Genomic DNA, 27,889 nt, shown 5'->3' on the forward strand with positions numbered 1-27,889 from the left:
TAGTATACTGTTTTTTGTCATGCTTCTCGTCTGCTGTCTGACCACCTCTGAGTATTTAAAATCTTGAATAGGTACAGATGCATTTGTACCAGATCGGATACTCGACCCTCCAGTGCATTCATGTTGCTAACTAAGTGGTGTTGTTTTGTATGTTGTTCTTCTGCCTGACCTCTGTGATATGAGATATGAATCATTCACATTTCAAAGAAGGCGGAGTTCCAGAACACATCCACCGTTTGCGTAATAATCACAGACCAGTCTGCCTGTTAAGTGTGTCGTCACGCGAAGCGGCTTCCTGGTCCAAGCGCTCTATAAAACTGTATGGGGAGACTCATCAAATGATGATAATAATAAACATTTACAAAGCGATTAAATACTTTCAAAAAATCACAATCGCAATATTTATATCCATGCATAATATCCGATTGCCAGAAAGTGATTCATTTTTTTATAAATTGTTAACATTTTGGTATGTGTGGTGCAGCAAGTCCAGAGACTGATGTGTGTACTATGATTCTAAATGAAATTCACTTTAATGTGTGATATGACTAAAAAGTGGCATAAACTAATATTTTCTCAATTCAAATGAATAGCGGCTTGGACCCGGAAACAGTATTCCATACGTCATGACTTAACAAGCGGATGGTAGCTCATAGGTGTTTAGTAGCCAATAGAGTGTTTGCTTTGGTGAACTGTTCTGAACTGCCAAAGCAAACTTAAATCAATCTTCGTTTTGGCTGGATTTTGTTTGAAATCACATCATTTCAGTTCATTGTTCAATTTAGTTTGAAGTATTCCAAACAAAGGCCTTTATGTTTAATTAAATAGTTAATAAATCTTTACATCTGAGATCAATGTTTGGGTCTGATTGTTTTGTGTCAAGTAGCTGTGTAATAAGTGGAATAAAGTACGTTTTTTTCATAGTATAAACTGCTTCACATCAGGCTGCTGATAAACTTTTTCTGTGAGAACAACTGTGAAATGTGTATTATCCCTTATTTAACAAGTATATATATATATATATATATATATATATATATATATATATATATATATATTACACTGTTAAAAAAATCTGTTATTTTAAGTTTAGCAGCTGGAGTGGGGGAAAAAACGTAAAATAACAGCCATTAAATTACAGACATATGTCGTAAAATAACAAATGGTAAATTACAGAAACTTAAATTTAAGGAAATTTCTGTAATTTAATGTCCGTTATTTTACGGAAAATGTCTGTAATTTAATGGGCGTTATTTTATGTTTCTTTTCTGGCACCCTGCTGCTGGAAAAAAACGTAAACTAACGGATGTTTTTACAATGTGTATATATATTAATCTGGGGTCGCCACAGCGTAATGAACCGCCAACTTATCCAGCATATGTTTTACACAGCGGATACCCTTCCAGCTGCAACCCATCACTTGGAAACATCCATACACACCCATTCACACTCATACACTACGGACAATTTCAGCTTACCCAATTCACCTATACCACATTGGACTTGTGAGGGAAACCGGAGCACACGCAAACACGGAGAGAACATGCAAACTCCACACAGAAAATGCCAACTGACCCAGCCGAAGCTTGAACCTGCGACCTTCTTGCTGTGAGGCGACATTGAATTTTTTTTGTTTTTTATTATAATTTTTATTATTTTATTATTAAATTAGAACTGAATTTATTTTAATTATTTCTATTTTTATTCAAATATTTCATGTAAGAGTCAGGATTCAAATTATGTGGATGATGGATATTATCTTATTACTCAATGTAAATTTTTGAAAACGCTCAATAAAAAACAATCAGAATTAAGATGTTTATTTGAGTTTAATAGTCGTACTTAAAAATTAGTTATTACTGTGAACTAGTCCACACACCTAAGTGTGACCTAACAATTTAATCGCAATAACAGTGAATGAAGAATTTCATTACACAATTCTAACATGACGCATCTGCCTGTCAAATATTTTAAATCAAAAACATAAACAATGTCATATGTTCTCTGAGCTGATAATGCCCTCACATTAACTCAAAAGCTACGGGCGTATATGAATTACAGCTACCTTTGGCATCTCGCGGGTCGTATTTCACAAACAAGTTCAAGTCAATTTCCATGAGCACTTAGAGCACTACATTAAACTGTGATCTAATACTTCAGCCAGTCATGATGAGACTTAATTAGCCTGGCAATAGGCAGGTGATTAGATTTGCGTCAGAACAATATTATCAGAATTTTGATGAGGAATTGAATTATGTGTTTTTTTCCTGCCTGGCTCTGAGAAGCTATGTAATGAAAATGTATTGTAGTGGTAGTGATCTGAAGGTGATTGTGGTTTATTTTTCGGTAAGGAAACTGGAGCTTGATATATGATAATGTAGCAGTACAGGAAGGGGCATCTTCACTCTTAAAATATGGTATGTGTATTCTTTTCTCAAAGAATGCTCCTTAAAATGTTAACATTTGTTTTTAAGCATTAATTCCTGTTTGGTTTTGCCCTTAAAAGTACATTTGTGTTTGTAAACCGTTGTGGACAAATTGATTCATTCAGATTAATGTATGAATTTCTTAAAACGTTATATTAAATTAACAAGAATAAAGGGACTAAGTCGAAGGAAAATAAATTAATGAATAATAATAATAATAATTGTGTTCTGTAAGCATATTTATGTTTGTGCCCCAGTAATAATACAAATACAATGGAAATGCTGTCATTGAAAATATATTAGATATGTATAAAACATACAAAGATTTTACATTTGATTTTTATTTTATTTTATCCAATTGAATATACAGTGTACCATTAAGAAATAAAGACACCATAGACAGAGCTATAAAAAGTAATAACAACATAAATAGGCATCTCCATGTTTATTAATGGGAAGTTATTTCCCTTCCCTTTAAGTGCAATGAACAATGCTAAATATTCCAGTGTTATTATTGACAAAAAGCGAAAGATTATGTACAAATACAAGTTTTTCTTTACATCAAAAATCACACACTACACAAAAACAACTTGCTCACAGCTATTTTATATTCCAAAAGGAAAAGTTCAGGTACCGGATACTATATATATGTCGCAATATGTAAACTATAATTTCTTTTTTATTATTATTATTTTAGTCAATTTACTGAAGTATAATTCATCTTAATACTAAGAACTGATCATCATTAATACTTTAAAACTGATGTTGAGAATGATGTTTGGCCTGTCATTTTTTTTTTACAGTAGAAATGTATTAGCTGAAACTGTTAACCTTGATTCATGAAATGCAATCAGTGGCATTTTGAGAGTCCAAAAACATATACAGGTAATACTATTTAAAGCTTCTGGTCATATATTGAGATCTCTTGTTACATAATAAGTATGCAGCAAGAAACTAGCCATTATTCACAGCATTATTTTCTATAATCCACAACCTCTTCAAATGTTCTAGAACAGTGGTTCCCAAACTGGGGGTCACGAGACAATGGGGAGGGGGTGTCACTTGGTGATTTATTAATATTAAAATAAACAAATGAATAATGATTATAAAAATGATATGGTTATTAGACTGTTGCACTTGTCTGTGTTGTCAAAAATCTTGTTTATATAGTTCCTATTGGTGTGTGTGTACCGTTGTGTGCAATGTTTGTATGTTTATAACCACCTCCGAGGATAGTGGGGGTTGCGAGTCACTGGAATTGTTCTTTTGATGGTCGCGAGTTGAAAAGTTTGGGAACCCGTGTTCTAGAAGATCTTAAATGATCTGGGGGTAAAAAAAAAATAAACGGGTGCAACTATACCCTTAAACTCTCTGCTTTTGTTCTCATTACAACTCTTCTTTACCACCTGATTCAGATTTTCAGGCTGAGCTCCAGGAATGCCACAGCAGCAGTAGAGTCATAACATAGATGAAGACGAGAAGCAAGTAGACGCAGAAGAGAAGTTTGTCCACTTTCAGACACAGCTGCACCCAGTAAGACTGTGATGTGGCCTCCATGTCCTCCTCCTGCAGGTACAGTCTGAGAGACATCACCTCCTGCAGGATCTTCTCCAATGGAGACTCACTGCTGGATATTTCGGTCAGAGAGAACAGGTCTGGCTCTGGAGAGAGATCAAACTCATAGCCTAAATATAGAGAGACAGAGAGCACAAACATAAAGAAGCACATGATTTATATCGGTAGCATTTTAAAATGAGGTTGTATTAGTTAACATTAGTTAATGCAGTAGTTAGGAGGAATTAAAGATGAACAACACATCTGTTAAGCATTACTTAATCTTTGTTAATGTTTAATTAATCCTAATCTTTGTGAACTTTAAGTTGCACCTATTCGAAAAATTAAGCTATAGAAACTAAAGAAATTAAGTTGCAGTAACTAGAAAAATTAAGCTATGGGAACTAGAAAAAAAATTAAGCTATGGGAACTAGAAAAATTACGCTGTGGGAACTAGAGAAATTAAGCTATGGGAACTAGAGAGAATAAGTTGCAGTAACTAGAAAAATTAAGCTATGGGAACTAGAGTAATTAAGTTACAGTAACTAGAAAAATTAAGCTATAGGAACTAGAGAAATTAAATTGCAGTAACCAGAAAAATTAAGTTGTACTAATTAGAAAAATTAAGATGGACTAATTAGAAAAAAAATAGCTATGGGAAATAGAGTAATTAAGTTGCAGTAACTAGAAAAATTAAGTTGCACTAATTAGAAAAAAATAAGTTATGGGAACTAGAGTAATTAAGTTCAGTAACCTGATTAACTTTAGTGTGGAAAACAATGTTTTAGCAACAAGGCAAACTGTAACAGGTTAGCATTGATGATGGTTTCTGATGTCATTTTTAGTACAGTCAAATGTTTTTTCAAAAATATTATGTCCCAATAATATAACACTAAAAGTGTTTATCACATGACCTTCCAGCATCAGTTGCATCATTTCATTTCCATTCACCAACCCTTTCCTGTGGTCTCAAGGGATAGTAAGGTGTCCATCGAATGTGCACTTTAAACTGTGTGAACCGGAAAATGCAGTATGATGAAATATTACCAACTAAAACTGTATATTGAGTAGGGGGCGGGGTTTTATTTTTGCACTCGCAGCTAAAAAATGGCTGGAGGGGTGTGGCTAAGCATTTTTCAGCAAGCCTTCAAACTGACATCATCAGAGAAGGACTGCCGTTACTGAGCAGATACAAATGGTCAGATTTTGATTAAAGATTACTGAAACAGTTTTTTTTTTCTAGCATTACCCATAGCATATGTTAATTCTAACCTTATGACTAACATTGAGCTCTAGCAAAATAAACATTTTAAATTTAGATATCATGCAGACTTTAACATTTCATGTGGATACTTCTTCCCTTTTTACATTTATAATGACTTTAGATGACTTTCTCACTTACTATGTAGTAGGAAAGTACTATGTGATTTCAGACCTGAGCTTCTTAAGACAGATGCAGTGACGTGATGACCTCACCATTAGAGATTGGCTCTTCTATTTAGATGGCAGGAGTATTCCACCATATTCCACTTTCACCTATTCATAAGTAATATGAGTGCACTGTTTTTAAAAATCTAAAGTATTTCGCTTAGTAACTGAAATCATGTGGTTTTAGATGTTTAAAATTACTGGTTCAAAACAATTGATTCACAAAGGTTTTAAAGCTGCACAACGCAGTGTTTTAAAAATAACCCATCACTATTAGAGCTGTCACAAAAATAGAAACAGTTAGAAAAGAGTTAGAATAAAATGATTCAGAGATTTTCGATATGCATTGCTATTCTCTCTTGAATTCAATTTAGGTTTGTAGGCTCAGTATATTAAACCTACAGTCATAAATTTAGAGGTGAAATGTGACTCAGATTTTAAATTTGACAATTAGATAAGAACAGTAGTTAAATCTAGCTTTTTTTTCCAATTAAGACAACCAGCAAAAATAAAGCAATATATACCAAAACGACAGTGACCCATGCTTTTGTGACCACTCGATTAGATTACTGTAATGCAGTGTATATAGGGAGTAACAGGTGCAAAATGCTGCAGCATGCCTGTTAACTTAATATTTTTTGCATTCACTACTTACTTGTATTTGTTTTTCTTTTTAAATACTTACTTGTATTTTTCTTTATATATATATATATATATATATATATATATATATATATTTATTTATTATATGTTTTTTGTCCTGTCTCTGTAATCCTGTTGCACTGTAGAAGCTCTGTCATGAAAACAAATTCCTCGTATGTGTGAACATACCTGGCAATAAAGCTCTTTCTGATTCTGAACTGGTACTCGCTAATATGACCACATTTCCCCCGTGTTAGCTTCACTTCATTGGTTGCCAGTTCATTTTAGAATACAGTTTAAGATACTTTTATTTGTTTTTTTAAATCTATAAATGGTCTTGCCCCACCTTATTTCTCTGAGCTGATACACCCCTATAAGCCCACTTGTTCTCTTAGGTCAACTGATCAGCTTCTCCTGATTGTTTCAAAAACAAGGCATAAAAATAGAGGGGATCGTGCTTTCACTGTGGCAGATCCTAGACTTTGGAATGATCTGCCGCTGCTCATTAGGCAAGCCACTTCTGTGTTCTCATTTAAGTCCGCTCTTAAAACTCATTTGTTATTGTTGGCATTTGACACCTGATCTTAATACTTGGTTATTTTAACTTGTGTCTTTTTAGGTAGTTTAGCTATACTTTATCATGTATTTAATAGACTATTGTGCTTATTTTGTTGTATATTTTCTGTACAGCACTTTGGCTCACTTCTGTGTTTTTAAAGTGCTCTATAAATAAAGTTTGACTTGACTTGAATCGATTCTGAGCTTTGTTTTTAATAGCAGATGCCATTTTTTGCCAAAGCTCTAATCCCTATACCCTATTTTTTTAGTTCAATTTCACTAGACAGCTGGCCCCACCTCCAGTAGATTCTCATTGATCAACAAACATGTTTGACAGAGTGTACAGTGCATCCGGAAAGTATTCATAGCACTTCACTTTTTCCACATTTTTTTATGTTACAGCCTTATTCCAGAATGGATTAAATTAATTTATTTCCTCAAAATTCTACACACAATACTCCATAATGAGAATATGAAAAAAGATTTTTTGAAATTATTGCAAATTTATTAAAAATAAAAAACCTGAAAAATCACATGTACATCAGTATTCACAGCCTTTGTCGTGAAGCTCTAATTTGAGCTCAGGTACATTCTGTTTCCACTGATCATTCTTGAGATGTTTCAGCAACTTAACTGAAGTTCACCTGTGGTAAATTCAGTTGATTGGACATGATTTGAAATAAGGTCCCAGGGTTGACAATGCATGTCAAAGCACAAACCAAGCATGAAGACAAAGGAATTGTCTGTAGACCTCCTAGACAGGATTGTCTCGAGGCACAAGGCTGGGAAAGGTTACATAAAAATTTCTGCTTCTGAGCACAGTGACCACCATCATCCATTAGTGGAAGATGTTTGGAACTACCAGGACTCTTCCTAGAGCTGGCCGGCCATCTGAGTGATCGGAGGAGAAGCACCTTAGTCAGGGAGGTGATCAGTAACCTGATGCTCCAGCGTTCTTCTGCGGAGAGAGGAGAATCTTACAGAAGGACAATCATCTATGAGGCAATCCACCAATCAGGCCTGTATGGTAGAGTGGCCAGACGGAAGCCACTCCCTGCCTGGGATTTGCCAAAAGGCATCTGAAGGACTCTCGGACCATAAGAAACTAAATTCTCTGGTCTGATGAGACTAAAATTGAACTCTTTGGAGTGAATGCCAGGTGTTACATTTGGAGAAAACCCGGCACCGCTCATCACCAGGCTAATACCATCCATACAGTGAAGCATGGTGGTGGCAGTATCATGCTGTGAGGATGTTTTCAGGAGCAGGAACTGGAAGACTAGTCAGAATAGAGGGAAAGATGAATGCAGTAATGTACAGAGACATCCTAAATGAAAACATGCTTCAGCGTGCTCTTCACCTCAGACTGGGGCGACGGTTCATCTTCCAGCAGGACAATGACCCAAAGCACACCGCCAAAATATCAATGGAGCGGCTTCACAACAACTCTGTGAATGTCCTTGAGAGGCCCAGCCAGAGCCCAGACCTAAATCCTATTGAACATTTTTGGAGAGATCTGAAAATGATTGTACACTGTCACTTCCCATTCAACCTGATGGAGCTTGAGAGGTACTGCAAAGAGGAATGGGCAAACATTCCCAAAGACAAGTGTCAAAAAGACTTAAGGCTTTAATTGCTGCCAAATGTGCATCAACAAAGTATTGATCTGTGAATACTCATGTACATGTGATTTTTCAGGTTTTTTCATTTTAATAAATTTACAACAATTTCCAAAAATCTATTTTCACATTGTCATTATGGGCTATTGTGTGTAGAATTTTGAGGAAATAAATTAATTAAATCCATTGTGGAATAAGGCTGTAACATACAAAAATGTGGAAAAAGTGAAGCGCTATGAATACTTTCCGGATGCACTGTAGCTACTATCATGTTATATAGTAAATTACTGTATTCTCATATGATAGTTATGAAATTCTGACAATTAAAAATTCTTTTTGAAGCATAATCTTTTTTAAATAAATGGATTGACCACAGAATGCCACGATTTGAGCATATAGATTGAAGTTTTTGTGTAATCTTTAATCATATCATAAAACACAAATGGCAGAAACGGTTATTTTTACTCTAGCTAATCCTCATTTATGAATAAATTATTGGTCATCAATTAATCCTTGTTATTAGTGTGTTAGAGAATTATAATAATTGAGATTTAATTCTCTAATACACAGTTATAATATTGTACACTTATATATATTATTAATATTTTACACGTTTTAATACTATATTTCACGGGTATAAATTCAGCAATTACCCAAAATATATTTTATGGTTATTGCATCAATGGAAAACCTATTTATTCAGCTTTCATGTGATGTATAAATCTAAACTTTAAAAAATTGACTGGTTTTATGCTCCAGGGTCACTTTTTAGAAAGCATAATAAAAGCATAATTTACTTTCTCTCCTACCTCCTGATTGGTCCACATCATCCAGCGTCTTCATGGAAGTGAATGTACTCTCAAGGCTCTGGTCCATTGAGCCGTACTTATCCAGTAGGCAAGCAGAGATGGACATTTCCTTCACTTCCTTCTCACTATAATGCAACAGCTTCACCACAAAAATGGACATGGCCAAACTCAGCAGCAACAGCGCCATGCAGACGGCAAAGAAGACCCCTGTGGCAAAAACAGCAGACAGTTTTGATGAGTGAGGTGCAATTGCCGCCTCTCAAGAATGGTGTTAATAGGTGAACACTAATTAAGAAGAGCTCTGGATGTACTGTACCAATGAGAGGTGTTTTAATGGCTGTAGCTGGGATTTCATCCATCAGGTTGACTCTGATTACAGTGTAACCCAGGAGAATGCTGGTCTTGAAAGTGATGCGAGTCCCGCTGTTTGGAGGCAGATAGAAGCTGATGACGTCCACCACCATGAGGAAGATGCTCGGGATCAGCAGACTTACCACGTACAGCAGGGGGCGCCGGCGGATAAGCACCTCCAGAAGGAGACAGAAAGAGTTGGTGATGTTTACAGAAGTGTAAAACAGTTGAGTAACTTTACGTCATTAGTGTAAGTGTATTTTTTACAATTCAAATTGACTATTTGTACTTTAGTATAATTCCTAAGAAACTACTTTTTACTTCTTACAACACCTTAAAAAAGTGAACCACTTCAATAAATGTCTTCAACTTGTTACACAATGACCCCAAAAATACATATATATGTAAATAAATATATATCAACACATTTTTTCAAGTGTAACATGATTATTTTTTTACAGTTAATTATCTTTACAAAGTTGTTTTTGCATATTGTGGTACTAGTCACATTATCTTAAGCACAATCTATATGGTAAACAGACCATCAGATATGTGTACTTAACATCAAATAAGACCAGAGTTTTTCTACCCTGAGACTACCCTTTCAGTATGTTAGTGGCTATTTTTGCCCCATTGACTTCCATTATGATGACATTTTTTTTAATATTGCAAAGCTTTGACACCAAATAATGTTGCATTCTTTATTGTTGGTGTTTTTTTTTCTGTTGGGCATAGCTAAAATTGTCATTTTTACTGTTGATTATCAGTTGGGAGCATTAACCCTTCAGATAGGCCTGTGCAAAAAAAGTTTCTGGTTTTTATATGGAGTTTCATGGAGGATAAAAATTTTTTTTGCATGCCTGCATAAATACACTGCTTACTAAGTACTATGTTTACAATGTTCTGAAAGCTGAGGTGATGAATGTCATTATAATGGAAGTCAATTGGGCAAAAACAGCCACCAACATATTGAAAGGGTAGTACATTTTTTTTTATCTTTTTCAAAGCATTTTCTCAAAATATCTGTCAAAATAAACCCAAATCACCAAAATCATTCCGTTTAAATTAAGACTTAAAATCACCCCAGAGTGGATGAAAACATCCCCAATAGCACACAGGGGTTAAAACATTTTTTTTTGGTTAATACTTTAATATACTGATCGAGTTTTTTTAAATGTAATTTATAATAATTTTCTTTTTTATTTTTGCATAAAATAATGAAAAATTTTCCCTTGTTTTCATGTTTATTTTTAGCTTTTCTAAAACACAATACCGGTGTTCTTTTTAGAAGAGTTATATATCTACATTTGGTGGAATAACAACAGATGTCAAGTAAAAACATTTGGGGCTCTGAACAATCCTTATTTCCTTTAGCTTTTTTCTTGCACTCAATTTTTGAAAACATCAGCTGCACTGACCTAAAATTATTTGTCAGTATACAAAAAGCATTTAGTTGGGTTAACACACAATTATTTTCACATTTAATTGATAGGACATAGGTGAGTATGGACAGGAAAGTGGGGAGAAGGATCAGCATAGGTACTCATAGGCAGGAATCAAGCTCAGGTCGCCGTGTACACCAGAGTGCCATGTATCGACACACTAATCACTTTACCATTGGTGCAAACGTGTACTCAGCTTTTGAAAACATCATTTGCACTGACCTAAAATGTCTGAAGTTGAGTGAAAAAAACTTTTTTGGAAATTGGTGCTAAGAAATAATGCAATATCAGAACAAACAAACATAGCTCAATTGAAAAAAAAAACAGGAAGGCCTGCTTCACATGTGAAGCATTACAAAGCATTTTATTTTCCTGTTTGTCCTGCCATCTTTTGATCTTTGTCTTGTTTACCGTTATTGTTGATTTACCTCCTGTCTTGTTTCATATTCTGTGTCTAATAAATGTTTTGTTAACAGTTGTCGTTGTTTTAGTTTGTTTTTCAATTGAACTATGTTTATTTGTTCTGATAATATGTTATTTCTTAGTACCAATTTCCAAAAGAGTTTTTTTGTTCACTTTTTCAAGTGTAACTGATGTTTTCAAAAGTTGAGCCCACGTCGGCGCCAATGGTGTAGTGGTTAGTACGTCGATACATGGCACTTCGGTGTTCACTGTGAACTGAGTTCAATTGCCACCTCGAGGTCCTATGCTGATCCTTTGCCTTCTCCCCACACTTTCCTATACTCTCTACTTTCCAATTAAAGGTGAAAAAATAAAAATAAAAAACATGAATACATGAGAAAAAACAAAGAAAATAAGGATTATGTTTTTTTTTTTCAGGCATTCCAGTTCAGTGGACAAAAATGTTCAGTTGGCACAACTTAAAAAGTTTTGTTAGAGAGTATTTCACTTCTCCAGAAAACTCAAAATCTTATGTTAACCCAACTAAAAGTTTTTTGTATTACTGACAAATAATTTTAGGTCAGTGCAGCTGATGTTGAAAAAGCGAAAGGAAATATGCATTGTTTGTTTGTTTTGGGTTTTTTTTTTGTTGTACTAGCTTAACATTTTTTACTGTGTAGAAGTTGGGTCAGAATTTTCAATGCAATCTCATAGCAATATGTAACTTTTTTAATTTAGCATACGTACAATCTTATTTGTACATTTTAGAGTAATTTGCTCATGTGCCAGTGGGGGTTAGGGCTGGGGTTTAGAGGCATGCATCGTTTTAAATGATCAGGCTGGAACTTCCTGTCTCATTTTTATTTTTGCTAGGCTACTTTGCCTTTTTTTTAGTACAAAGCTGTTGTGCACTTTTATATATATTTTTTTAAATTGCTCTTTTTTTATTTTTGCACTTAGTACATTTTCAGCTAGACACAGTACTTGTACTTTTAACTGAGTACCTGTACGCTGACTGGAGTATCATTTGGAGTATCTTCTACACCCCTGAATGTTTATTCCATTACTAGCCCTCAGAGAAAAGTGTTCTGAGAGCAGTCAGAAATGGCCGTGTCTGAAGGGGAATTGCATAACAAGCTTAAGCCTTCTCCCCATTTCCTGGATTTGCTAAATCAGTCCAATTTCTCATTCTAGAGCTGAAATTGTTTCCCCACACCTCAGCTCCCCCTGAGAAGGCAGATTTGAGCGTCTTGATCATTCAGAGCTATTTACTTTCTCTGCCCCTCGTCTGGATCAGGACCATCCATTTCACTTGCCTTATTTAAGGTCGCTTAAAGCTTTCACAGCGCAACAAAGAGCAATTTCATACCGACTTAAACATGTTCCCCACCCATTTGGCCAATGAGTAAAAGCACAAATATGGATCCCTAAATGGCTTTGGCAATGAGCCGCAGAGCAAAGGTAATCAAAGTACACAAGCGTTTCACGTTTTGGTGGAAAAGGGTTGGATTGCCCACGAGCTTTGAGCTATTGGCTCTTTCCTCCAACCCAACACGACGCTCATTGATCAAATGCCAGAAAGACAGTCTCATTATCATCGCGCTAGCTGTGTGTTGTCTGCCGCTAAGCCTCATCTATTAGCATTAGTGTGTCTCCACTAACAGCCATGCAAAGGTTGGAGAAGGGTTGTGACACATGTCAGACTGGCATCAATACTCTAGCGTGTTCGGCGGACTGTTACGTGCTCAATGTCTCAGTCAGGCCACAGAATTAACATACAGCAAACAGCAAGTGCAAGTCAAATTTGTTCATGGTGAAGTGACAAACAATCATCCATAGCATATGAATAAAAACAAATAAACAAATGAAAGTATATTTAAAAAATGTTCGTAAAATATGTAATAAAAACATTATGAAAACAATAGCATTCAAAATGAAATGCAAAATTATTCATACCCCTGGCAAATTCTGACTTAACCCTTTCAGACCCTGTGTTAGAATGGACATTACATGTCAACCCATGTTTTTTGAGGTTCCTGAGCATTCATCTAATTTAAAGCCTGCAGTCCATGAGAGTGGACGATTGTCATTCAGTCCCATATTTCAGACCCATCTCCCGCCACCCTCCCGTTTTGTTATTTCTCCCGGAAAACTTCTGTAATTACGCCCCAGTCTATACAGTCTATAACACCCCCGGATCCCAACTTTGGTGTATCCGATCGCAGCGACTGCCTGAAACCCGGTGCATAGTACAGTAGTTACTTAGCTGTGTTATTCAGACACCTCACCCCCGACACCTAGATTGATATATATATATATATATATATATATATATATATATATATATATATATATATATATATATATATATATATATGTATATAAATATATATATATATATATATGTATGTATATATATATATATGTATATATATATATATATATATATATATGTATTAATTCATTGCCGAAACAATCTCATATGCAGAATATACAGATCTTGAAGTTCTTCAGCACATAGCAGATGGAAATATCTCAGATGTGGACATTATGTAGCGTGATGAGGAAGTTTGTTATAAATAAGATGCAATCTATACAACGAAAAACTCTAAATTAAAGTAAAAATGTTACAATTTTATTGTTTGTGAAAATCTTAAGATCTTAATCATGAATGGATTTTTTTGTTGGTATAATGTTCGAGAAGTACAACTGTTCTGACCTGATGTCCATTGAAATGGTCAAAAATATATATACTTAAAGGATGTTTAATTTGTATTATTGTAATTTTGTCTCATTTATAGGAGCCTCGAGAACTTTTTAGAAACTTGAAAGTCTGAAGGGGTAAAGTTTTTGTTCATATGTAAATAAATGTTAAGAAATATTGTTCAATAAAATTTCCACAATGATACCTTTTGTACATTGTCTTATATTTTAGGAGAAGCCTTCTGGTAAAAAAAAATAAAATAAAATAAAAAATAAATAAATAAAACTTGCTGGTTGAATAAAAGTAACTTTGACTTGACTGTATTTATAAACTTTATACATTTTCATAAATTCATATTGGTATTTGAAATGGATTATTGAAAAAGAAAAAAGTTGTAAGGTATGAACTCAGTTATGTCAGTAAGCAGATATCTGAGCCTGCAGTCCATTGTAAGACATAGGTTTAAGAAATAGTTTAAGAAGACCAAATTTTTTGAAAATGGTCTAATCTTTTGTTCCCCCAATCCAATACTTCATTATACAGTGGGGAAAATAAGTATTGAACAAATCACCATTTATCTCAGAAAACATATTTCTAAAGGTGTCGTTGACTCAACAAGTCAAATTAGTTTAGTTATGCATAATAAAATGAAATGATGCAGGGAAAAAAGTATTGAACACATGAAGAAAGGGAGGTGTAGAAAGGCAGTGAAAGACCAGACAGTAGCTGAAATCTCTCAGTTGAAATCTCTTCCTCATTGTAAATGAATATTAGCTGCTTCAGTTCAACATCTACATTAGCAGGATGATGAAGATTAAGTGGACATTTCAGCAAGACAGTGATTCAAAACACAGCCAAGGAAACTCTCAAATGCTTTCAGAGAAAGAAAATCGGCCCAGCCAATCACCTCACTTGAATCCAATATAAAATACAAATTAAAGATCAGATTTGATAGACAAAACCCACAGAAGCATCAAGATTTTTACACTCTGTTGAAGTCTGTGAAAAACTTACACCTGAGCAATTCATGTGGCTTTATTCTCCAAATGAGAGGTGCCTTTTAGCTGCCAGCACCAAAAAAGGTATTTTATTTAAAGTATTAAATATGGTTTAGTAGTTCAGTACTTTCTCCTTGTGTCATTCCATTGTTAAATGTTTCAGATTTTGTTGTTGTTTTGTTTTAATTTTATGTTTGTATTGTTTGGGTTTTCCTTTAGAAATATTATTCCCAGGAAAAAACATGACGTGTTCAATACTTATTTTCCTCTCTGTATACAATGTATATTAACATCTATCTAACATCAGCTCTAACAAACTAAATGCAACTGCTTTGAAACAATGTGTATTGAATTGAATTTAAAGCTGCCTTTGAATATAATATTCCTTGACTGAATTCCTCCTTACATTAAACTGAATCTGTGCATAGTCTCTGTCCTCTAGATTCAACGTCCAGTAGCGCGAAGGGACGCCGAGCAGCTCCCATTCTCCATCATTCATGAACTCTCTGGTGTCGTTGGCGATTTCCTCAGCAGGCCTCCATAGAGCCAAATCCACTTCACTCACTGTCAGAAAAGCACAACAGCAGCTCATTGTGTTGTTGCAGAAATAAGTGTTTATGTTGGTGCGTTTGCTGTGAGGAGCTTATTTAAAATATGTCAGCTTATAAAGAGATTTTAACCAGTGCTGATCAAAAGCACTCAGTAATCACAGCAATTCTGCTCTTACAGAGGCCAGCTTGTTTTGCGAAGGAGTGAAAGCGCATGCTGCGTATGAGAGAGTCAATTACCTGAATGGAGCCAGCTGCGAAAGGTCAGAGTGCAGTTCTGCTTGTCAAAAGGAAAGGCGTAAATCTCCAGGTGACAGGCTGAGACCACCTGGATGGGTTTGTAGTTTTTTACTTTTCCTGAGCAGTTGACATAAACATATGGGATGACTGGGGATTTGCCAACATCAACACTGATCAGAGAGAGAGGGAGAGAGAGATTGATTTTTAACAAACAAGCTTTATGTCACTCTTTCATTTCACAATAGAATTAGCTCCACAACAATTCAGAATACAACTCCATTTCTCCTATACCCTATTGTCATATTCTCCAACACCACCACTATTGGACAAATGTTTTAACATCATTTATTGTTCTGTAATATCTCAAATTTATTATAATGCTTGACCTAATGGGCTAAATGCACACAGACTTTTAAGTTTCAGCCAGGCTGCCCAAGGGCTTCCGATGAACTGTCTTTCCATTACAAAATTGTCACGTTTAAGATCTGATTTGTTTTAAAATCAGCGATCTTCACTGCCTGTTAGATATACGATACAAAGTGGGTCACAGATTGGACCAGAAACACTGCATTCAATTCCATTTCCCCCTGCCATGTCTTTAAATTATGACAGTTTATTTTACCTTAGTATTTTAATGGAATTTCAACAGTCATTCATCTCGTTTTATGCTTGAACAACTAACTGAATGTATTGTAATTACATTATAATATCGATGCTGTAAAAACAACCTTGTGAAATTGTTCACATCAGATAGTCACATCAATCACATCATCACACATTATAACACATTATATATATACATTATATATCACACATTATAACAATCTGTACATACAACTCAACATCCAGGTTTCTTCACTAACCGCATCTGTTTAATGTTCATCATTTTTTATTATTATTTTATTTTTTTCAGATTTATTTTGTGTTGTCACTTGTCACTTTATGTACACTGGAAGCTTCTGTAGCCAAAACTAATTCCTTGTGTGTGTGAAGCACACTTGGCAATAAAACTGATTCTGATTCTGATTCAAGCTTTTACCAGAAGTTTTTTGTTGGCTTTAAAACTCTAGCTGTGCATAGAGCCCATTGTCACGGTTGGGTCTTGAACCCAGGTCTCTGGTGTGGAGACTGGTGAGTGAACCGTTGAGCCACAGGGGCAGTTGTGTTGGACCCAAATGAAACACTCAAAGAAACAGAATCCAGAAAACAAGGATTTATTTAATCGTTTTTCTTAGATTCTTTTCAAACATGAGGTATCAAAATGTTTTAACAGTACAAAAAAAACTCAGAAGCTCAGGAGAGAACGCATGACAAGTTCACAGGGGACTGACTCAAAACCGAGTGAGTGTAACCCCACTGATCCTACACCACCCAACTTGCTCAGGCTGGAATTGAACCGGCGACTTTCCGCATGGGAGTCGGTTGTTCTACCAAGGAGGCTAAATACCATGGCCTCTAGAGCACCTTTTTTTAGAGGTCACAGGAGTGAGGTCAACCTGCACAGCACTTCACTAGCTTGCCTTTGTTACACTCACCCCCACTAAACCTTACTACCATCTGGGTCACGGCACCAATGCAACCCGCCAGTCCTACACCACCCAACCCTACACCACCCAACCCACTCCAAGCAGGAATCAAACCGGCAACCTTCCGCATGGGAGTCAGTTGCCCTAACAAGGAGGCTAAATACCATGGCCACTAGTGGCTGTCGCTAGAGCACCTTTTTTTAGAGGTCAGATGAGTGAGGTTTATCTGCACAGCACTTTACTAGCTGGCCTTTGTTACACTCATCGCCCTAAACCTTACTTCTATCCAGGTCATGGCACCAATGTTATCCCGCCGGTCCAACACCACCCAACCCGCTCCGAGCTGGAATCTAACCAGCAACTTTCCGCATGGGAGTCGGTTGCTTTAACAAGGAGGCTAAATACTATGGTCTCTAGCATCTGTCGCTGGAGCACCTTTTTTAGAGGTCAGAGGAGTGAGGTTTACCTGCACAGCACTTCACTAGCTGGCCTTCATTACACTCATCCCCCTAAACCTCACTCCCATCCGGATCATGGCACCAATGTAACCCCACCGGTCCTACACGCTAGCTGTCATCCATTACATGAGGAACATAGAAAAAGTGACAACTTAAATACACAGGTTAAAACAAGTCACAGGTGATCGAAATTAGGTAACACAAGAAAGAACCAAAGCAGGAGAGGGAACATGGGGACCTCTAGGGGAACGGAGACAAAGAATTAAGTTGGCATATAAAATAATAAATCCAAAAAAATCCAAACCTATTTGAATTTCTTCCTTCCGTTGAACACAAAAGAAGATATTGTGAAGAAAGCTAACCATTGAAGTCAATAGTATTTATTTTTCCTACTATGGATGTCAATGGTTACAGGTTTTCAGCTTTCTTCAAAATATCTTCTTTTGTGTTTAACAGAAAAAAGAAACTCATAAAGGTTTTGGAACTACTTGAGAAAGAATAAATAGTGAGTAATTTTAATTTTTGGGGTGACCATACCTTTAACCAGTCGTAGAAAGAGTACAGAAAAATCATACTTAAGTAAAAGTACCATTACTTGCTTAAAAAAGTGGAGCAAGTAGAGTAAAATATCTGTTTTAAATATTACCTATGAGTATTACGTATGAGTAAATAAGTAAAGTATTTAGTAGCCCTTTCAAAAGTACTCAAGAGTAGCGAGTATTATGCTGTAAAAAGCTGATGCATTTACATGTAATTCGTAGATGTGTGTAAACGTAACATTCTGTAGTGCATTTAGTTATTGCCCAGCAGGCACACAACGTCATAAGACATTAATATTAGGTTCGATTTAGGTCGTGTCATCAGGTGACCCAAAATTCAATGTCTAGCCAGCGTCTAAGGACAACATTATTTTGTTGTCCAATAACGATTTCAAATGACGTTGATATTTGGTTGATTTTAGGTTGTGTTAGAAAGTGACCAAAATCCAACGTCGAGCAAACATCTTAAACCGACATCATATTGATGTCAAATACTGACATTTATTTGTCATGTATGGCAACCAAAATCCAACGTCTAATAGACGTCATAGTGGTAATGTCCACACAACCTTTAACATCATTAGACATTGATATTAGGTTGGATGTTTGACACTGACATCGGCCTGATGTTGGGTTCTGACGTCAGTCCGATTTTCATCTCAAACAAAACGCATTGTCCCCACGACGTTGGGGTGCATTGTCAATCTGACGTCATGTTGATATCTTAGGCCTGCTAGGCATTTAAGGCCATTTCGGTCATCATACAGTAAACAGCCATCATCTTCTCATCATTGACATGCATCTAAACAGGCTCTGGGTCAATGCTTGTAAAGATTTTAAACTTCTTCTTTTGGACACTTTTAATGCTTCCAAACAGTTTGCTGCAATTATAGATCACCCATGTCTTGAGGTAGTACTGCACATTATGATGAGATTTACCTTCTATGTGTGATTTGATTGAATAGGAATCACAGGACTGGTTTTTGTAACAGGGCTTTCTAAGAAAAAAATTAAGTTGTGACTGCTTGTTGAAGGAAAGTAGTGGAGTAAAAGTCCCTGATACAGCACTAAAAATGTACTCAACAGAGAGTAAAAGTACACATTTTTAAAGCTACTTGGAGTATAATTCCTGAGAAAAACTACTCAGTTAAAGTAGTTTGAGTATTTGTAATTTGTTACTTTACAGTACTGCCTTTAACCTATAATTAAATTCAAACGGCTGCACGGTGGCGCAGAGGGTGGCACGATTGCCTCACTGCAAGAAGGTCGCTTGTTCGAGCCTCAACTGGGTCAGTTGGCGTTTCTGTGTGGAATTTGCATGTTCTCCTCGTGTTCTAATGGGTTTCCTCTGGGTGTCAAAGTCCACAATTCCAAAGACATGTGGTACAGGTGAATTGGGAAAGATAAAATTGTCTGTAGTGTATGTGTGTGAATCAGCATGAATGGATATTTCCCAGTGATGGGTTGCAGCTGGAAGAACATCTGCTGCATGAAACATATGCTGGTTCATTCCACTATGGTGACCCCAGATTAATAAAGGGACTTAGCCGAAAAGAAAATGAAAGAATGAATGAATAAATTCAAACATTGCCAAATAAACCATTTTCTTAAAATTTGAAACAAAAAAAAATAGAGAGAGAGAGACAGAGAGAGAGAGAGAGATAACTCAACAAAATTCATTTCCACAACACACAAAAAGGAGCCTGTGATGTGAGCTGGAGAGATGCATCTATCATGTACGTACAATTCACTTATGATGACATCAGGCACCCAGATGGCATCCGAGGACAGCGATATTTCAGTGATTCCATCAAACTCGTCAGGATCCCAAACAAGAAACTCATCGTTCCATATCTGAAACATTAGAGTAATGCGGTTTACTGTTGCCGCCTGGCAGGTCCCGTGAGGAAGATTCAGATCTTTTAAATGTTCAGCCCTCAACGGATATCAGGTTTTCTGCATTTTAAAATCAGATTACTGTGTATGTGTTTTTTCTTTCTGGGACCTGCCTCGGAAAGTTTTAAATTAAATGTGTTTTATGGAACCTGTTCATTCTTTTTTGTTGTTGTTCTCCATAGGAAATGACATTTATGTGGAAGGCCAGGTATGTGTATATGTCATGTAAAACCCATTGATACACATATTAATATTTACATTTAGTAAATTAAATATCAATACCTATAGTTCACCCAAAAATGAAAATTACCTCATCATTTACACTGAAAAAAATTATTCAAAGATGATTCTTTGGATTTACTCAATTTTTTTACGCTAAGTGGTTGTAAACCATTTATTTGGGCTGAATTTAAACAAACAAATTAAGTTGAACATTATTACATTTCATTTGTTTGTTTAAATTCAACACAAATAAATTGTTTGCAACAGTTTTGCATGCAACACTTTTTTCAGTGTACTCTCATTTGTGTGGTTTTAACCCTCTATTGAAAACAAAAGAATATGTTTTGAAGAATGCTGGTTGCTTGGACACATCGATGTCCATACATTAAAAAATAATGTTCGCTCTTTGTCGACCTACTTAGTTAAAATGAGCTGAAACAACACAACTCTTGAGAGTTTTTTGCATTAAACATAATTTTTTTATGTTCAATTCACTTAAATTTGTAAAAACGAATAAATTAACCTAATCCCTTCATGTTGTTCCAACAAAATCAATTGTGTGGAACCCAGGATTTTATACAGTGTAGTAAAAAGATGTGTATGGAAGTCAATGGGTGCCATCAACTAGCATTCTTCAAAATATCTTCTTTTGTGTTTAACAGAAGAAAAAAAAATCAAAATAGGTTCATTTTTGCATGAACTATCTCTTTGCTATTAGGGATTCACCAATATGACTCTTCTTCTTTTTTTGGTCTTACCAATTTTTTAAATATAAACAACTTTCTGGCCAATTCCGATTTTGATAATGATATTGGTGAGTTGTATACAGTGATATATGTATTATATGTAATTATACCTAATTACACACAAAGGGATGGAGAGTACTGAAAATCATACCCAAGTAAAAGTACCATTTCTTGCCCAAAAATGTAGTAGTGTAGTAATGAGTAAAAATATCTGTTGTAAATAATACTCAAAGTATGAGTAAAATTAGCCCTTTAAAAGTACTCAAGAGTAGTGAGTATTACGCTGGGAAAGGTTGATGCGTTTACATGTAATTTGTGCGTATGTGTGTAAACGTAACATTCTGTAGTGCATTTAGTTATTGCTTATGGCCATTTCGGTCATCACACAGTAAACATCCGTCATCTTCTCATTAGTGACATTCAGTCTAAACAGTCTCTGGTTCATTGAGTATCTTCTTGGACACGTTTAATGCTTCCAAACATTTTGCTGCATGTCTTAAGTAGTTCAGTAAGATGCGATTTATTTTCTATGTGTGATTTTGTTGGATGGGAATCGCAGGACTGATTTTTCTAATCCACAGAAAATAATAAAGTAGTAACTGCAGGTTGAAGGAAAGTAGTGGAGTAAAAGTACCGATACAGCATTAAAAATGTACTCAAGGAAATAAAAAAATGAACATTTTTAAAACTACTTAGTAAATGACAATTCCTAAGGAAAACTACTCAATTACAGTCATTTGAGTATTTGTAATTTGTTACTTTACACCACTGATTATACGTAATAAACGTAAACTAACTAATATTTTTCTCCATTAAATTGTTTGTACTAAACATGGATTGGATTTATTTAACATGAAACTTTTCAACATTTTAAGAAAGGCACAAGTTAAAATAAAGAAAATTACAATATGACAATCTTCAGAAGTGATTTTTGCTTTGATATGATATTTTTATTTGATATTTTTTCAACAACAGTAGTTTTATTTGACATAAGAACATTTGTTTAATTAACTTAACAAATAAAGCCAGTGCTGTTGCTATATGTGAATTATAAATTTGTTGCTCCAGAAAAATATTGACTTAAAAAAAAGTCCAGTTGCTTTCCTTTATCGCCCAAGACGTTTTAGCCCACACTAACCAACAGTTTTGAACATGATGCACATCAATTGCTTTCCTGACGTACATATGACAAATTTTTACATATTAGACTCAAGTCTTATATTTTGTACAGAATCAGATTAAATATAGTTTTTTGCAAGTATTTAATTTTAATTTTAATTTTGCTCTGAGAAATAAAATGTTGTATTACTCATAAAACATTCATCTTATTTTTTAAGACTCTCTTGTAATTATTTCACCTGCAATCTGCCTTTTTCATTTGATTGTTGATATGCTGATAACTTTAAATGAATCCAGTATATCTGCCTATGGTTGATACATTGGTGCATCCCTACTAAATATTTAGAATTACAGTAAACATTCAGGTTAAAGTCAAAGGTCAGAAGCCTTGATTTTAAGCACTTAAAAACAGCTACCAAAATAACCAACTGTAGAGATATAGGTAAAATCTCATATTGGTGTCTGCATCAAATTAAATAAGCCAAAAAAGTGATCTTATATACATAAAGCTTATTAGAAAAAAAAAGTTAACTATCTGCTTTAATATTTCAGTGAACGTTTGTGAAAATAAAATGTAAAAATAGGTGAAATAGTGTTCCATCATCATTCAGTGTATAGCAGATATGATGAAACGACATGCTTATTCTTACCTGTACTTAAATAAATAATAATAACACGTGCTTATAATACATTTTATTACATTTTAAGGGAATACAAATGGCTCACAGACAAATGGGCAAGTGATTTGAAGAATATAATGATTTTAAAATACAATTCAGCTACACTTTGATGTTTAAATTAGTCTTTTAATAGAATATTTGGTTACACTTTACAATAAGGTTCATTAGTTAATGTTAATGAATGCATTTACTAACATGAACAAACAATGAACAATACATTTACTACAGTATTTGTTCATGTTAGTTAACGAAAATACAGTTGTTCATATAGTTCATGTTAACTCACGGTACATTAATGTTAACAAGCATGGACTTGGATGTAATAAAGCATTAGTAAATGTTTATGATTAATAAATGCTGTACAAGTGTTGTTCATGATTAGTTCATGTTAGTAAATGCATTAACTAATGAACCTTATTGTAAAGTGTTACCAAATATTTTTGTTTTGGATAATGTTTGGTAAAATAGTTTAGCATAAACTGTTATTGCACTGAATTACATTTTGATGGTTATATTCTGTAAATCTTTTCTGTAACACTGAAGTAGTTTTTTCTGCTCACAAATATAAAAATAAAAAGGACACAGGAAAACAAGCAAATATTAAATTTTTTTGCACTTGTTTTGACCCTGGTATTTTCACCCATATGCAAACATGCAACTCTTTTAATCAGTATCATTACCACTAATTAGACAAAATAATTGATACCAACTTGGCGATACCAGATGCTGGTGGTCACTTTTTGAGTCTGTCCATCCTGTGAAAAGACGGGTGAATTTTGTTGAATTTGGATTTAAACCAATTTAAATGCATTTAGGAAACAAAAGTTAAAGTTCCACTGTATTTAAAAAGCTTTGTGTAAAATAATGTTTATAGTTTGACCATTGTTGTATACACATGTACACTCTAAAAAATGTTTTATTGTAATGTACCCCAAAGGTGCTCAAATATGGAAAAAAAACAATGTTGGGTTAATTTTTCCTTTGTCATTTAAATTGCAATTACTAACAAAAAGGTTGTGTTTGTCCATATTTGATCCAACGGTACAACAATCCAGTATTTTTACACTGTATCACATCAAAAATTGAAATGCTCTTACCACATCCAGGACAGCCTGGATAATCAGGTCAATGTAAATGGTAGTGGGTTTAGTCCAGTTCTGGACAGGCCGAACTCCACAGTTGTATTTGCGAAGCAGTAACCGGGTGAGTTGGTTTAGAGCAGATCTCTTTGGTTTTTCCGGGACTAACTCAGCCAGTGGAATAACTGTAAAGAAATGTTGCAGATCTTAGTGACTATACACTAAAAATTATGACTTGTTTTATCTCAATGTGGCGTCAAATATGGACAAACTCAATATTGGGTTCGTTTTTAAATACAATTTTAATAAAAATGTTAAACCCAACTGTTGGGTTTGACAATTTTTTGACCCAACATTGGATTAAAACATCCCAGGATTTTTTAGAGTGTAGTATTGCACATATTACAGAATTTAATCACATGCATACCATGAAAATCACATACACAACCAGTCACTAAAGGTCAAGTGGCTTTTTATATAATCTTAAACATTTCTAGTTTTGTTGTACATTTTGTCAATTATTGATGCAGGCAGCTTTAAATAAATGATTTGTATATAATTAATACAGAAAAAAAACAAGAAGAAACAGCAATGGACTTACCTGACAGTAACAAAGACAGCAAGAGGACAGGACTCATCCTGATGATTCAGTTCCAGAAGAAAAACCCAAACTTACTCAAATCACTTTCACTCCCTTTTAAATTTTCACCCAATAATCAAGAGACTTTTACTCCAGCAAAATGCAAAGGAGCATCAGAACGGTCGTCGGATGCATGACTGCAACAAACGCACAACAGCAACTCACTCAGGCACTCAGGCAAATTGATTTTCCATTATGATGGTAAGAAGATCTGGGTTTAGTAAATAGGATGTGTGTACTCTGACTGCTGGATTCATAAACTCTAAACATGTAATGTAAAGCATAATGAGTCATAAATACATAATCATAATTATGCAGTCATCTAAGAAACATGTTTTTATCAAATTAATTCAGTATTTTTTAACGTACTCATTGAGGTGTACAATTTTTTGCACCATAATATTAAACTGTTTTGTTAGACTAGTTCCAAAATGTGTTTTTGACTTTACTGACACAAATATCTTAGTGTTCTGGTGACACGATGGCTCAGTAGTTAGCACTGTCGCCTAACAGCAAGAAAGTCGCTGGTTCGGGTCCCAGTTGGGTCAGTTGGCATTTCTATGTGGAGTTTCATGTTCTCCCCGTGTTGGCGTGAGTTCCCTCTGGGTGCTCCGGTTTCCTCCACACTCCAAAGACATGTGCTAGGTGAATCGAATGAACTAAATTTGCCTTGTAGAGTATGTGTGTTTCCCAGTACTGGGTTTCAGCTGGAAGGGCATCTGGTGCACTGTAAAAAAAAATCAAAAATTTTACGGTTTATTTCCAGCTGCTGGGGTGCCAGAAAAAAACGTAAAATAGAGGCCGTTAAATTACAGAAATTTACTGTAAAATAACGGACATTAAATGACAGAAATTTACTTACATTTTTATTTCTGGTAAATTTCCATAATTCAACCTCTGTTAGTTTACAGTACATTTCTGTAATTAAACGGCCGTTAATTTACGTTTTTTTTCCGGCATCCCAGCAGCCAGAAATAAAGCGTAAAATTATGGATTTATTTACAGTGTGTGTAAAACACATGCTAGATATTGGTGGTTCATTCCGCTGTGGCGACCCCTGATGAATAAAGGGACTAAGCCAAAGGAAAATGAATGAATGAATGTTAGCATCCTATAGAAAGTTTTAAGTTTAAAAGAGGGGACTGAATATATATAGTATGATTATATATATATATATATATATATATATATATATATATATATATATATATATATATATATATATATCTTTACTGTAATCAATGAAATTAATCAAAATTACAAAACAAGAAAATTTCAAGTTAATTTATGTATTTAATTACAATTTAATTAGTCCTTATGTAGCCTTTTTTAAGTAACCAGTGTTGTCATTTATTTAACTATTTAATTATTAAATTTGTGTAATACAAGCTATCTCTGTCATGATTACCAGTACGCTATGGGTTAGCCGGTTGACGTACAGTAGCCTTCACACTTCAATGACAGCTTACTAAGCGCGCGCACGACGTTTCCCAGCACGCGCACTTGAGCGTTTGTCCCTCGCGGCATTTGTGCACTTGTGTGGGTGTGTGTGTGTGTCCGTGGGGCATATGGAGTAGGTCACACTCTGGATTCAGGGCGAAACAGTCTGGAGAATTATATATATAAGAGATATTGCCATGAGAGTTGAACAAGAATTTGAACATGGGGAAACGTCTGAAAACTCGGTGAGTGTTTTGGGGGAAAAAATGCGTTCAAATTGTGTTCATGACATCACACAGTGACACAGCAGATACTGTTACTGTCTTTTTTTGCTGAATATTTTGTACTATTTAATTGAACATAGAAGTAAACGTTTTAAATATCTAAAATTCTGTTGGACTTTATACAATTATTTATTTGGACAAATTGGACTCTAATTCAAATTGTCTAATTTAAAAATCATCAGCAAAGCAATATGCTCTGACATGCTTTACATAAAATCCAACAGCAGAATTTTCTAAAATTAAACATAATATTCAGCTTTTATATATATATATATATATATATATATATATATATATATATATATATATATATATATATATATATATATATATATATATATATATATATATATATTTAATGCATTTGTTTCATGGTTTTATTTCCATGCTATGATACTCCAGAAGAGCTTTTGTTCTAATTGGAATTCTGAAGTACTTAATTTCATTCTTTTAATTCTAGGCTTTAAATTTCATCCTCTCGATGAAATCTAGGAATTACGGCATTTTTCTTGTCTTTGTGTGTCATTCAAGCTCATTTATGATAAACACAGGCGCTATCTGTGTCAAAGGCCCAAAATAGAGCTCTGAGTGCGGCTCACGGGCCTCCAGCTCACCATATATGTCTCCTACTCCCAGTCTAGGGTGTCTGGCTTCCTCCACAGCCATGCTGACATTCCCACCTGCTGTCAGAGTTTCTTTATTTAGTTCTGTGGCTCCTGCATCTATTATCTGGGACACAGATTTTTATATGTTTACATGGTGCATGCCATGCTGAAACCTACTTTCAGACGTACTGTACTTTAAAAATCTAATCTGATGTGGACATTTTTATGCAGGAGGTGTAAATGTTGTCCAGACTCGCTCCATCCCACGCTCGTTTGGCACCTGAATTGCAGTTAAGCTGGGTGATAAATCCATGTGCAAATTGCGTCTCATATCATATTCTTGTTTTGAACTCATCGGTTCACACCTGCTCTTTTTTTTCTCTGGAACGGTTCCTGTTATTGAGTAGTTAATTGCTCAAGTGAGTCTTGTTATCATGAACAGAAGTACTCTCAATATGCCTGTGGTGATGCGTTTGGATTTTGATCCTTTGAAATTAAAAAACAGCATATTTGCTTGTCTTTTTCAGAGCCAAATGCTACTTAACCAGCTCAGAGAGATTACTGGCATTCAGGATCCGCAGGTTCTCCAGAGCGCCCTGAACGTATGTTCACTTATCTGTGTGTTTATAATGCGAGCAGCAGATGTAATGATACTGACACGCCTATTAATAGAAAATAAGCCAGACAAATGTTTGTAAATATGTAAAGCATACCATGTGGGAGAGTTTCTCTTACATTCAGCGATGTGTGTTGGGCAACCTAAATGTGGTGCTAATGAGTACATGTGTTCAGATTAACCCTTATGTGCTAGGTTGATGGATATTTTCATCCATTCTGGGGGGATTTTGAGTGTTAATTTGGCCACAACTTTCTCTGTTTCAGCAAATGGAATGATGTTTGGTGACAAATTGTATTTTGACACATATTTTAGGAA

General features: G+C 34.9%; 2 protein-coding genes across 2 annotated transcripts in view; one reads left to right on the forward strand and one right to left on the reverse strand.

Annotated features, from left to right (window-relative positions):
* Positions 1 to 6,441: 6,441 nt before the first annotated feature.
* Positions 6,442 to 24,624, reverse strand: htr3b (5-hydroxytryptamine (serotonin) receptor 3B). Its single transcript, XM_056446911.1, has 9 exons — positions 24,588 to 24,624; positions 24,005 to 24,171; positions 23,618 to 23,662; positions 19,989 to 20,098; positions 15,722 to 15,891; positions 15,340 to 15,497; positions 9,353 to 9,563; positions 9,037 to 9,243; positions 6,442 to 6,464 (listed from the first exon to the last, which is right to left on the reverse strand). Exons 1-9 carry the CDS (start codon positions 24,622 to 24,624, stop codon positions 6,442 to 6,444), a joined length of 1,128 nt encoding a protein of 375 aa, XP_056302886.1.
* A 1,517-nt stretch (positions 24,625 to 26,141) lies between these two features.
* Positions 26,142 to 27,889, forward strand: part of usp28 (ubiquitin specific peptidase 28) — a 41,387-nt gene continuing 39,639 nt past the window's right edge. Inside the window, exons 1-2 of the mRNA XM_056445972.1 lie at positions 26,142 to 26,311; positions 27,483 to 27,557. Of these exons, the coding sequence (XP_056301947.1) occupies positions 26,264 to 26,311; positions 27,483 to 27,557 (123 nt within the window). The 5' untranslated portion in view covers positions 26,142 to 26,263. The remainder of the gene's footprint in view (positions 26,312 to 27,482; positions 27,558 to 27,889) is intronic.

Source organism: Danio aesculapii, chromosome 21 (assembly GCF_903798145.1).
Source record: "Danio aesculapii chromosome 21, fDanAes4.1, whole genome shotgun sequence".
Classification (NCBI taxonomy): Eukaryota; Metazoa; Chordata; class Actinopteri; order Cypriniformes; family Danionidae; genus Danio; species Danio aesculapii.